This window comes from Galeopterus variegatus, unplaced genomic scaffold (assembly GCF_000696425.1).
Source record: "Galeopterus variegatus unplaced genomic scaffold, G_variegatus-3.0.2 Scaffold879, whole genome shotgun sequence".
Lineage (NCBI taxonomy): Eukaryota > Metazoa > Chordata > Mammalia > Dermoptera > Cynocephalidae > Galeopterus > Galeopterus variegatus.
This window is the reverse complement of record NW_007726990.1, coordinates 284,746-296,333: the sequence shown is the minus strand read 5'-3', so window position 1 is coordinate 296,333 and position 11,588 is coordinate 284,746. Positions and strand designations below refer to the sequence as shown.

The 11,588-nt window shown below is 36.3% G+C and overlaps 2 protein-coding genes across 2 annotated transcripts in view; one reads left to right on the top strand and one right to left on the bottom strand.

Annotated features, from left to right (window-relative positions):
* The window catches only part of HMMR (hyaluronan-mediated motility receptor (RHAMM)), a 29,120-nt gene extending 23,679 nt beyond the window's left edge, over positions 1-5,441 (bottom strand). The window contains exons 1-3 of the mRNA XM_008573124.1: positions 5,207-5,441; positions 3,202-3,300; positions 2,624-2,703 (exon numbers count right to left, since the gene is read on the bottom strand). The gene's annotated coding sequence lies outside the window, so the exon portion shown is untranslated. The remainder of the gene's footprint in view (positions 1-2,623; positions 2,704-3,201; positions 3,301-5,206) is intronic.
* Positions 5,442-5,451: 10 nt separating this feature from the next.
* Positions 5,452-11,468, top strand: NUDCD2 (NudC domain containing 2). The gene is made up of 4 exons (XM_008573123.1): positions 5,452-5,716; positions 7,705-7,753; positions 7,964-8,115; positions 10,391-11,468. The coding sequence occupies exons 1-4, from the start codon at positions 5,528-5,530 to the stop codon at positions 10,472-10,474; spliced, it is 474 nt and encodes a 157-aa protein (XP_008571345.1). The 5' UTR covers positions 5,452-5,527; the 3' UTR covers positions 10,475-11,468.
* Positions 11,469-11,588: the final 120 nt, after the last annotated feature.

The window sequence follows — 11,588 nt, the reverse complement described above, 5'->3', positions numbered from 1 at the left end:
GCCCGTACCGGACCGGGACTGGCAACGGGATCACAACCCTCGGTGTTGCTCCCACACCTCGCTCAGCCAGTGAGCGGGAACCGGTCTGCATGTGGGATCCGAACCCTCGGCGGGAGCGCCACCGCGCTCCCAAGCGGCGCACAGTGCGCCATTGGGCCGGCCCTCAAAATATTTCAGGTTTGAAAGTTTTGAACCCAATAGATCTGGCTCTTTTGAATACACTCAGTGGAAAGAATAGGTAGAGCTTTATGAATAAAGCTACTGACTGCCTCCCTTCTAATGTTGAATAGCAACACATTTTGAATATTTAGTATGTTATCTCGGAAAGAAAACAATCTTACAAAGAAAAATCAACTTAAATTTTGATATTCAGAAAGGAAAATAAATATACAGATACAAAGAAATAAAGAAAAACTGAAACAGTCCAAAATTGATTCTAATTTTCTCATTGCCTTTATTCTACATAAAACATATATTTTCACACTACATCCTTTTGTATCCAACAACCTTTCTGACACAATGGTTAAAAATAGAATATCTATCTTTTCCATCTAAAACGTGGAGTATGCATAAAGCAAATGTACTTCACAGGGCCTGGTTTTCTAAAGCCTTGCAGTTTCAAATACTGACCTTGCAAAGGACAGGAGATTTTCCTCAGGCTATAGTCTCTGTTGTAAGATAAAGAATTGTAACACAGCAAGGTTGCTGGCTCAAAGACAGACAGGTTACTGATTGATATGTAAAGATACTGGGAAATTGCTGTAAGAAGAGAATGCTTGCTAAGATCAAGCTTTTGTTGGTGGATCAACTTAACTTCTTGAAAAATTGCATTATAGAATGTCACCTTGCTTTTCTTACCGAATGTTACCGGCTTCTATTGTTAAACTTGTTAAATTGTACTTAGAAAAAACCCCACCTATGTTCTCTTCCTGTAACTTCCTGGTCTGGAGAATAAATGTGGGAAGAAAACCCCAATTCCTATTTAATTTCCCAAATGGAAGGAATGCCTCACTCTTGAGGGTTCCGGGAGATTAACCCCTTTTGGGGGCTTCTCACAGCTCAGAAGAGATGGGCTTTGAGTAATCTTTGGTGGCTCCGTCACCCAGGGGAAAAGGGGCGAAAAATCCATGGGAGGCAAAGCAATATAAAAATGGAAGAAAATACATAAAGACCTTGAACAAAATCTGTACTATATGTTTCTATGTTTATGACATTTTCTATCAGGGAAGACCTATTATTTTGGGATTCTACACAAACTTGTTTGTAATTTTGTTTTTTAAGGGGATTTGTAAATTCTATAATTAATTCAAAATTTCAGAACTGTTCCTTGAGAAAATCAAGTCAAGCCATTTATATCAGTGTACAAGAAAAGAGTGTCGACATCAGTCCTGCACAATAAAAATATAATGTAAGCCATATATGTATTTTAAATTTTCTAGGAGTAATATTTAAAAAGAAATTTTAATATATTTTACTCAACCCAATATATATCAAATACATTATTTCAACATGTCACTAGTATAAAATTATTAATGATATGTTTAATATTTTTTGTACTAAGTCTTCAAAGTTTGCTGTGAATTTTATACTCATAGCATATTTCAATTCAGATACTGAATTTTCATCAAAAATATTTATTTTTAGATTTCATGAAGCATATAGACAAAGGTAGATTCACATACCCAAGTAGTTCCAAGAACATCTAGAAGTTTGCCACTAACAAAATCAAATACGTTTTAAAATATACATTAACTAAAATTAAATAATATTAAACATTTTGTTCTTCCGTAGCACTAGCCACATTTAAAGTGTTCAACAGCCACATGTGGCTAGTCGCTTCCATACTGGATAGTACAGCTCTATAAGTGGGGTCTTCAAAATGTTCATGGAATGATTCATATTATCTTTTAATTCTATTTTCCACGATTTTTTTATTATATATAAATTTTGTATTATAGAACAAGAGACTTAGGTAACTCTCAAATGAATGAGTAGTCTAAGCTTAACCTGGAGCTTTGGTTTCTCAACTCTGAATCCTTTTCACATTAAAATATTAATTTGTGTAACTGCTTAAGAAAGTACAACTTGCTTGCATATGAGACAATGAAAACAGTAACAGTAGGCTCTTGTACAAGCCATATAATAAAACTATTGAGAATTTAATCTCCCACCACTCCTTAGTAGTTTCTGAGTAGCAAACCTCTTTTAGGCACTGGATTTTTTTTTTTTTTTTTTTTTGCTTCACAATACTTACTCTTCCCCGCAAACAAAAAAACAAAAGCAAAACAACTCAAATGGTGCTAACTAACAAATCAAAGCATAGCATAATTTTTAAAGGCTAATTAGGAATGTAAAATTTATCGAGATACAGAAATGACTGACAAGTGGATACCATTTAGTAATTAGCGAACTAAAGGCACATTTAAGTGCAATGAATTTAGTAATGACCCAGGCAAAAATGTAAAACTTGCTAGAGTCCTAACGATAACTTGTTTCATCAGTTTATAGATTTACTTACAACTTTGATTTATACACTTAACTCATTCTAATCAAATATAATAACTTTCAGATACGTTTTTAATGATACAGTTAGTAAACCATGTGGCATATAAAAGCTCCTCACCTTTAATCCCAAAGTTTTAGCTTTTCTAGCTGAAGCAGGCAAGGTAGTATCTTTATCAACATTAAGATTTTGTTGAGATTCTGTAGAAAAATAAATTGTAAAGATCATGGTTGGTGTTTACATGTTTTAACCACACAAAAAACATAATACTCAAATTTCTTATTGCAATTATTAATGAAGCAACATAAAGTTATTCTTTTCTTGATAGTACATTTCCAAATAATTAGTTGCACAATATTTTTTACACATCCCACACCTCTCTGACTTTCCTGACATTCCCTGACAGAAAGGTTAAGGCAATTACCGAATGGGAAACTACATATATATACATACATATATATGAGTGTCTTGCTTATACAAGTGGCTTGCTTAATTTTCCCAGTAATACAACAGTGTAATGATAAAAGCATTATTCTATACTTGACCCTTTCATAAATCCATCAAATAAGAAAATTTAAATATAGTTCTAGCTTTACACTTTCAGAAATGATACAGTATTTTCATACTTAAATATTGTTATTCATAACTTTAAAACTTATAAAATCATATAAACGTTGTTTTATTTTGGGATCCATTACCTTTTTGTTTTTTAAATCTTTGTGATTTCTGAAAGGATACTGGTCCTTTTAATACTTCTGAGGTTTTAACATCATAAGCACCTGGAGATGGTGTGCAACCTAGAGGAAACATAAAACATTAATGTTTCATCTAACGTTTTGTATAATCTTAAGTTAAAAACGTCGTAATAAAGTGGATATAAATGTAAAAATATCAATAAACTGCTTCATTTTTTAAAATGTAAAAATAGCATCCATTTGATACTATAAAGAAGGCCTCTATGAAGAATAATATCATCTTGCCATTTATATCAATTGGGTCAAAGAACACAGGCAACTGAGCAGAACAGTTAAGATAGTTTTGGGTTGAACATCATGTAATAACAAGCAACATGTCTTTGTTATTAAGGACTGAATATAGGGAAATATTTGGTGTCCACTCTACTCCAAGAGAGTCACTGAGGTAACTACCATTGGTTTCTAGGAATAAAGCAATTTAAACTGTCCAGTCCTCATTAGCCTTGAATAAAAAAATATAGTGATAATCCATCTCTGGCTAACATCAATACATCAGACCTACTGATGATGCCAAGTGCAGTTTGAATGCACAGAAGAAAAGCAACCATACTAAGAACTCTGAACACTTGCTAATGCCAGGAATTATACTAAGCATTTTATGGATATTATTTTATTTAATCCTCACAAGAACTCTATACGATAATTTATGGATAAGTTGAGGCTCAGGAAATTTATAAATCCATGTTATGCAAAATACATATAAGTACTAGAAGGAGAGACCTTAGCACAGTCTCAGCACAGTTATCATCTACTAAAAGATGAATGCCCTAACAACCACATCTAAGGCTTCCAGGTTATTGTGCTTATGCACTGCAGTAGGTAGGAGCACATGATGAATTTATGCAGCCTAGGTTCATACGTCAGTTCTGCCAGTTTGTATAACATTGAGCAAATCTAAGTCCCCGTCTTAATAAAATAAGAATAGTAAGATTATCAATAAAACAATGAATAATAAGATTACCTCTTAGGGTTGTTGGGGGATTTAAAAAAGAACTAATAATCCATGTAAAGACTTAGTATGGTGCCTGGGGTACATTGTAAGTGGTCAGTATCAGAATGAAAAACCAAATGAAAAACATTTACAGTGTTTTCAATAAGTGCTACTGCTATAATTTTATGCCAGTAAACTGCCATTACCAATCTTCCTTCTTTTATGCCCAAATGTAATATTCAAAAGAAATTCACAAGTTTAGACGAAAATTAATACTCAAATGTTCTCATCAGTGAGGCCTTCCTGCACTTGACTATCAAATAGCTACCAATGCCTTCTCATTCCCATTCCCTTGCCCCTGATTTAGTTTCTCTACAGAAGTAATTGTTTATTTACGGTATTCCCCACCTGAATGTAGTCTCCATATTTACTCACTGCTGTATCATCAGTATCCTGAATAAAAATACTTGGCATGTAGCATATGCTTAGTATATATGATAAAAATGAATCAACTGAATGAATCCCATTCCAGCCCTAAAATCGCCTCCTGCTTGCCTCCGACGTAGGGAACCAAAGAGGGGAAAGCGGAGTGAGAGTTCCAGTCCCCCAGCTCCTTCCCCTATACCCACCGGAAGGGTCATTGAATCGTTTTAAGGGCGCCTTAGGAAAAGACATGCTGCCGACCGTCTCCAGAAACCGAAGCAAGTTAGCACTCCGCGGCAACTGCCCGCGGATTATACCTCTCTACTCCTTTCAAATTTAAATTTCTCCGCACATTCCCCGCCCACCCTGACGTTAGCCAATTAGAAAATCAGAACCCTGGGCACACCAATCCCGCACGGTAACATCAAAAGAGCATGCACACTGGGTCCTAGCGGCGTCCAATTAGGCAGCCTGTGAGTTTAGGCCACCAGCCAATAGGAGACTATTACTGTTCTCTACTCCCTCCCCTCCCCCCAATCATTTCAGTCGTTACTAATTGTAACTTATGCACTGGTTGCATTTGCGCAAACGCACTTCATAACTGAGAAGTCTGAAAACCTGTATTGTGGCGTCATATGGGTGACAGTGTGGTGAGTTTCTGCTTCACAGGTTCCACCTCTCTCCCAGCGTTCTTAAGATTTAAGTTCCTCTGGATTTCAGTTCTTTCAAACCGGGCCCTGCCAGTGCCGGAAATGGCCTTTGAAAGGGAAAAACGAACACACACCGCAACAGCAGCTTGGCATCCTGCGCATGTGCAGTGACCCGAGCGGAAGAGCCTGGGCGTAGCCGGAGCAAGGGGATTCCGCGCGTGCGCTCGGCTCGCTCCGTGTGGCTACGGCGGGAGGTTCCTGGATAATGTCGGCCCCTTTTGAGGAGCGCAGTGGGGTGGTTCCATGTGGGACCCCGTGGGGCCAGTGGTACCAGACCCTGGAGGAGGTGTTCATTGAAGTTCAAGTGCCGCCAGGGACTCGTGCCCAGGATATCCAGTGCGGCCTGCAGAGCCGGCATGTTGCGCTGGCCGTGGGTGGCCGCGAGATCCTCAAGGTAGCGGCAGGTCGGGGCTTGTGCTCAGTTTCCTCCCGGCCTCCGCAAATCCCCGAGTTTTGAAGTTCATTGTTTCCGTGGAGTGACTCTTGTCGGGTCGGATGGTTCCTCTGGCTGGCAGAAAGAGGAAGAGCGATAAAATTGGCCTGGTTTTGGTCTGGTTGGAGCCCCTGTCCTAAGGGCAAGTCCCGAATTGTGGAAATTTGAGGAACCCATTTTTGTGCTTTATTATCAAACTAAGTCAAGCTGCCTCTTCTGCGCCTCTGAGGGTCTTCAGCTGAGAACAAATTAACTAAGTTGTTAAAGGAACAAAGTATATCGTATATACACTTCCAGGCACTGATCTAAGTGCCAGGAGTACAGCGGGACAGATAAGGTTCCTGCACTGGAGAAGGTTCGCTCCTGTAGGGAAGCATGATTAATATGTAGGCGGGTATAGGAAAGTCCAACAAAGAAAATAAAGAATAGGATAACGGGGTGAATGTTCAGAAATGATGTAAGATGACTTAACTTTCTCATCTAAAATGAGAAAACTACTGCCTGTTTGTGGAATGGTAAAGCAAGAGCGAAGAAGTGTGTGAAGAAAATACTCAGCACCCCTTTTGTTTTTTCTTCACCGAAGTCCTTTGGATCGGGGACCCGCTTTTTCCTTCTTAAGCGTGTGGTTAAATTAAATTGAAATTAGATTTTGTTCTCAGATTAGATGCCCAAGATGTTTGATGGCAATGTGGTGCAGTGGTAAGGGGAGACTATTTGGTAGGATACCTGGCTCTGCCAGTTTTCTAGTTTTCTAACCTCAGGCAAGAGATTATTCAGTGTCTCTAAACCTTCATCAGCAAGTGTGATAATTATAGTACTTTTCTCAGGATTGCTTTAAGCATGACATGTTGTCCGTGTGAATGAAGAGGTTGGAGTAGTGCCTGGTATGTAATAAACTCACACTATATGTTAACTGTTTCATATAAAAGTGCTTTTAGTGCCTCAGAAGGTGAGCATGAAAGACATCGATTTATGTCAACTTGTATCTTTTTTGTGTGTGTTCTTTTTGAGACTGGCTGCACCGCGCTCAGCCAGTGAGCGCTGTGAGTGCACCGGTCATCCCTATATAGGATCCGAACCCGCGGCGGGAGCGCTGCTGCGCTCCCAGCGCTGCACTCTCCCGAGTGCACCACGGGCTCGGCCCAATGTCAACTTGTATCTTAATGACCTTTCTGAGTAATTGTACAATTCATAGTTTCTTGAACACCGTTTTTAAACTAAAATTCAAATTAACTTTGATAACTCCAGTAACTTTGGGAAGTTAGCAATAACTCTGGGAGTTTAGATGTACATATATAGACCACTAGGATTTTTATTAGTAGTATTGACATATGAAAGAATGTGGGTTTTTTTAGTTACATTTTAATTTTTACATAAATTTGGCAACAAATTAAAATGGATTTGAGTTTATGCATTTGCTTTTAAATTTATATTTTGCTTATTTTTTTCTTAAAACTAGTTTATGAAAAATTAGTCACAACTAATCATCAATTAAATCTACACTTTGTGCTTTAAATTTGATTTAACGGATTTGCCCAACAAAGACATTGAACCAGTTTTTAAAAGTTTACTTTGAAAGACAGAATTTCTTTCTAGTTTTAACAGATCCTCTGTTGTAGTTCATGATGATTGGTAAAATTAAAGCCTTTCACGTATTTCACGTTTGGCTGGTTGGTGATCAATAATATTTATATGTCTTCTAGAAGTTAAGGAGTTCTGATCTTTCTTTAGAGAGCCCTTTGTTCTTTGTCGTAGTAAATATCCCAAGCAATGTAAACCAGGGTCCATTTCACTTGCCAGGAAGAAACTTAAGAGTTGAGCACCTGTAAATATGGTGAAATGATATAAGATGTGGATTAAATAGAAAATTAGATAAGTCTTAATTATGAAAGCTTTATAAAAATTAATGAAAAGCTATATTTTTAGTGCTTTATATGTTTCTTTTTCAGGGTAAACTCTTTGATTCTACAATAGCTGATGAGGGAACATGGACTTTGGGTAAGGGTAATCTATTATAATTTATAGAATCTTTTTTTAAATTAATTTTGTCTTGGAACTTAGTATCTTGTCCCCTTTTGTCTTTGCAACTTTGAAATATATAGTACTAGAAACGTGTTGAAAACAATTGCATGCCAAGATTACCTAATGGTTTTTGAAAAATATATAATTTAATGGTAACTCTCCTTTCTTTGTGTTTTTTTTCTTTAGAGGATAGAAAAATGGTTCGTATTGTTCTTACAAAGACAAAGAGAGATGCAGCAAATTGTTGGACTTCTCTTCTAGAATCTGAATATGCAGCTGATCCTTGGGTGCAAGACCAAATGCAGAGAAAGCTTACATTAGAGAGATTTCAGAAAGAAGTAAGTCACATGAATGTATAAATATGTGTAGTTATGTATCTAAAAATCATAGAATAAATACTATTATTTGAAATTAAACCTCAATGTAAAGTTACAAAAATTCTTTAGAGGAAGTTTTTAAGTAAATGGTTAGAAAAATGGCCATTTTATGTGTATGGATTTGATTTTTTAAAAATTTTCTTGAGAGGAATTTATTGGTATTCTATGATTTCTGAGTTTACATTTACTTAATGTACATCAGTAGTACATGAATAAACTCTTATAAAAATTAAGCCAGTGTAGACTTACATAGTATAAAAAAGTGAAGGGTTCACAACCCCCACCCCCATTGCATGCCTCTTTCTCATTCTCATCTCATATACTGGCTTGTTTTGTTTTTAACATAAATGGTGGATAACACTGTGTGTATTGTTCTTCATGTTACTTTTTCATTTAATGGTATGTCTCAGGTCTCTTTCCTTACTAGTACATACAGACAAAATTCATTCTTTTTAGCTGCTTCAGAGTGTTTTCTAATTTGGATGTATCATAATTATCTATTTCGCTATTCCCCTTTGCCACAATGTAGATTTCTCCATTTTTCTCTGTTTTAAACTAAGCCAGTGTTTTCATCTCTGTGTTCCAAGATATCTTTTAGATATCTAGGAGAGGAGTTACTAGATCAAAGCACTTTTAAAGTTTTAGTGGGTACTTCCCATCTATATGTTAATGATTTCTAGATGTATATTTCTAGCTTAGACTACTGTCCTTAATTTTGGACCTGTATATCCAGTAGGGCCTATTCAACATCTCCACTTGGCTATCTGACAGACGTATCAAACTCAACATGCCCAAATTGAACACCCCAACTTCCCTCCCATATTTGTTCTACATCTAGCCTTCTCATCTCAGTTGATGGAAACTAGTTGCACATGTTGAAAAAATTGGAATTCCTTCCTCTCTCACACCCTTTCCAATTTATTAGGAAATTTTATTGGCAATACTTTACAAATATATTGACCACTTCTTACCACCACCTCTACCACCACTCTTATCTGGACCACCTTTAAGGCCTTGCCTGGATTTCTCTAATAACCTACTAATTGGTCTCCTCCCTTCTACCCTAGCCCAGCTGCAGTCTTCTAAAAATAGCAGTTAGAGAAGTCCTTTTAAAATGCAAGTCAGAGCATGTCACTTCTCAGAACTCAGCAAGTCCTTCCTCTTTTACAAGGCCCTTTCTAATAGCGGACTCCATTATCTCCCTGACCTTATCTCTCACTGCTGTCTGCCTCAGTTATTCTGCTCTACCCATACTGTCCTGTTGTTTCTTAAACATGCTAGCCTATTTCTTCACTGTCCTTTTCACTGCAATACTCTTCTATAGCTTGCCATTTTTTTCATTGTTTTCAAGTCCTTTAAAGCATACTTTGATCATCCCACTTAAAAACTATAATCTTGTCTTACACTGTCCTACTCTTTTGTATGTGTAGCACTGAACTTTTAAGACACTAGATCAGGGGTTGGCAAACTACAGGTATGGCCCATGGGCCAAAACTGGCCCACCACCTGTTTTTATGAGTAAAGTTTTACTGGAACACAGCTATGCTGCTCATTTGTTTGTATATTATCTTTCATATAGTAGTTTCATGTAGACACTGTGTGGCATATAAAGCCTAAAATATTTACTACCTGGCTTCTTACAGAAAAGTTTGGCAGCACCTATACTGGATAATTTGTGCATTTTATTATTTATCTCCTGCTGCTAGAACGTAAGCTCCACTAGAACAGGGATCTTTGTTTTGTTCACTCTTGAATTCCACATGCCTCTAATGGTGTCTTACAAACAGTATGAGCTCAATAAATGTTTGTTGAATAAATGATATGGCCCCACCAAAAAGGCTAAAAGCCTGAGGTAGTGCTTACTTCATAGGATTGTTGTGAGAGTTAAAGAAGTTGATATATGTATAGCTCTTAGAACTCTGCATGGCATATAGTTAGCTCCCCTAAAAAACACTGGCCGTTAAGATCTGTTTCCATACTGATGTCGAAGTATATGTTTTCCCATACATTTGCCAACATTGTAATGTAAATATCGACATTCTAAGTATTTGTAATTTTGAAAGTTGAAAAATACTTTAGTTTTAAATTCCATTTTGGTGATTACCGTGAAGTTTGTTTTTGGTATCTTTTCATGTATTCGTTGGCCATTTATATTTCTTCTTTTTGTCAGTTGCCACTTCATACTGGTATTTTCCCTTATAAGCTTTATTTTATTATTTTTTTTCATATCTTTTAGAATCCTGGTTTTGACTTCAGTGGAGCAGAAATCTCAGGAAACTACACTAAAGGTGGACCAGATTTCTCAAACCTTGAGAAATAATTGCTGGGTTTCTTTGCTGCATTGTGTGGATCCTAGCAGATGTTGCAAGCTTGATCAAAAGATCAGAATATGTGGTCAAAGAAATATTTCGATGCCTACAGTTAACAAATTACAAAATATATTTAAATATGGTTCTAAAATTTGCATTTAAATATGATTTACATAGAAAACGTACTGTGGAAGCTATTCTGTGGATATGTGGTAACCTTTTTTTGGACTTGTTTTTGCCCAGCATGAAGTTTTATATGCTGCATTTTACTAATTTCATATTTAAGTGTATTTTTAATACAAAAATTATTAGGGTATAGATCATGTGAAATGAAAGGATGCCTTCAGGAAAAATTAAGTTTTTCTTTTGACAAGTGGGATGCAGGAGAAATGTTCAATAAAGTTTTCTAACTAGGGGTTGTGTACCCCTTTGTCTAAGTATACCAATTCACACAAGGGAATTATAGTACTCAAAAAAATATTTAAGAAAGGAAAAAAATCTACAAATGTATTTTGAGTAAGTAAATTTTAAGAGTTAATGAAAATTTCTTAATTAGCATATTATTCCTTGAGGGATTAGTTATGTTAAGAAATTGAAAAATAGTTAAAAATCTAAAAATAGGAGTGGATTAATACAAAAGAAGCAGCAAAGTGAATATAGTTATTGAGCGAGTCCTTTATTAGTGGTAAAAAGAAAATTAAGGTCACTTATTGTAAGTCAGTTTGATCTTCAGTGATCCAGACATAAAGGTAGAAATTGTCTACTGAAGTTTTATTTCATCCTTTTTATGGTCTTTTTAATTCTTAAAATATTTTAAATCTTAAATACATAGAAAAGTTACTACAAGTACACAGAATTTTTTCTTCCTGAACCATTTGTGAATAAGATGAGGACATGATGCCCCATTACCTCTGAATACTTTAGTGTTCACTCGCTTCAAAGGACATTCTCTTACATAACTACAATGCACCCATTAGTTTTTTTTTGGCGGCTGGCTGGTACAGGGATCCGAACTCGTGACCTTGGTGTTATAAGGTTGCACTCTAACCAACTGAGCTAACCAGCCAACCTACAATGTACCCACTAAAAGCAAGAAATTTACATTGACACATTATTACCGTCTAA

Coding starts and splice junctions, on each gene's coding strand:
- NUDCD2 (XM_008573123.1), top strand. CDS start 5,528: ATGTCGGCCCCTTTTGAGGAGCGCAGTGGGGTGGTTCCATGTGGGACC. Junction 5,717..7,704: donor GTGGCCGCGAGATCCTCAAG/GTAGCGGCAGGT, acceptor TTTCTTTTTCAG/GGTAAACTCTTTGATTCTAC. Junction 8,116..10,390: donor TAGAGAGATTTCAGAAAGAA/GTAAGTCACATG, acceptor CATATCTTTTAG/AATCCTGGTTTTGACTTCAG.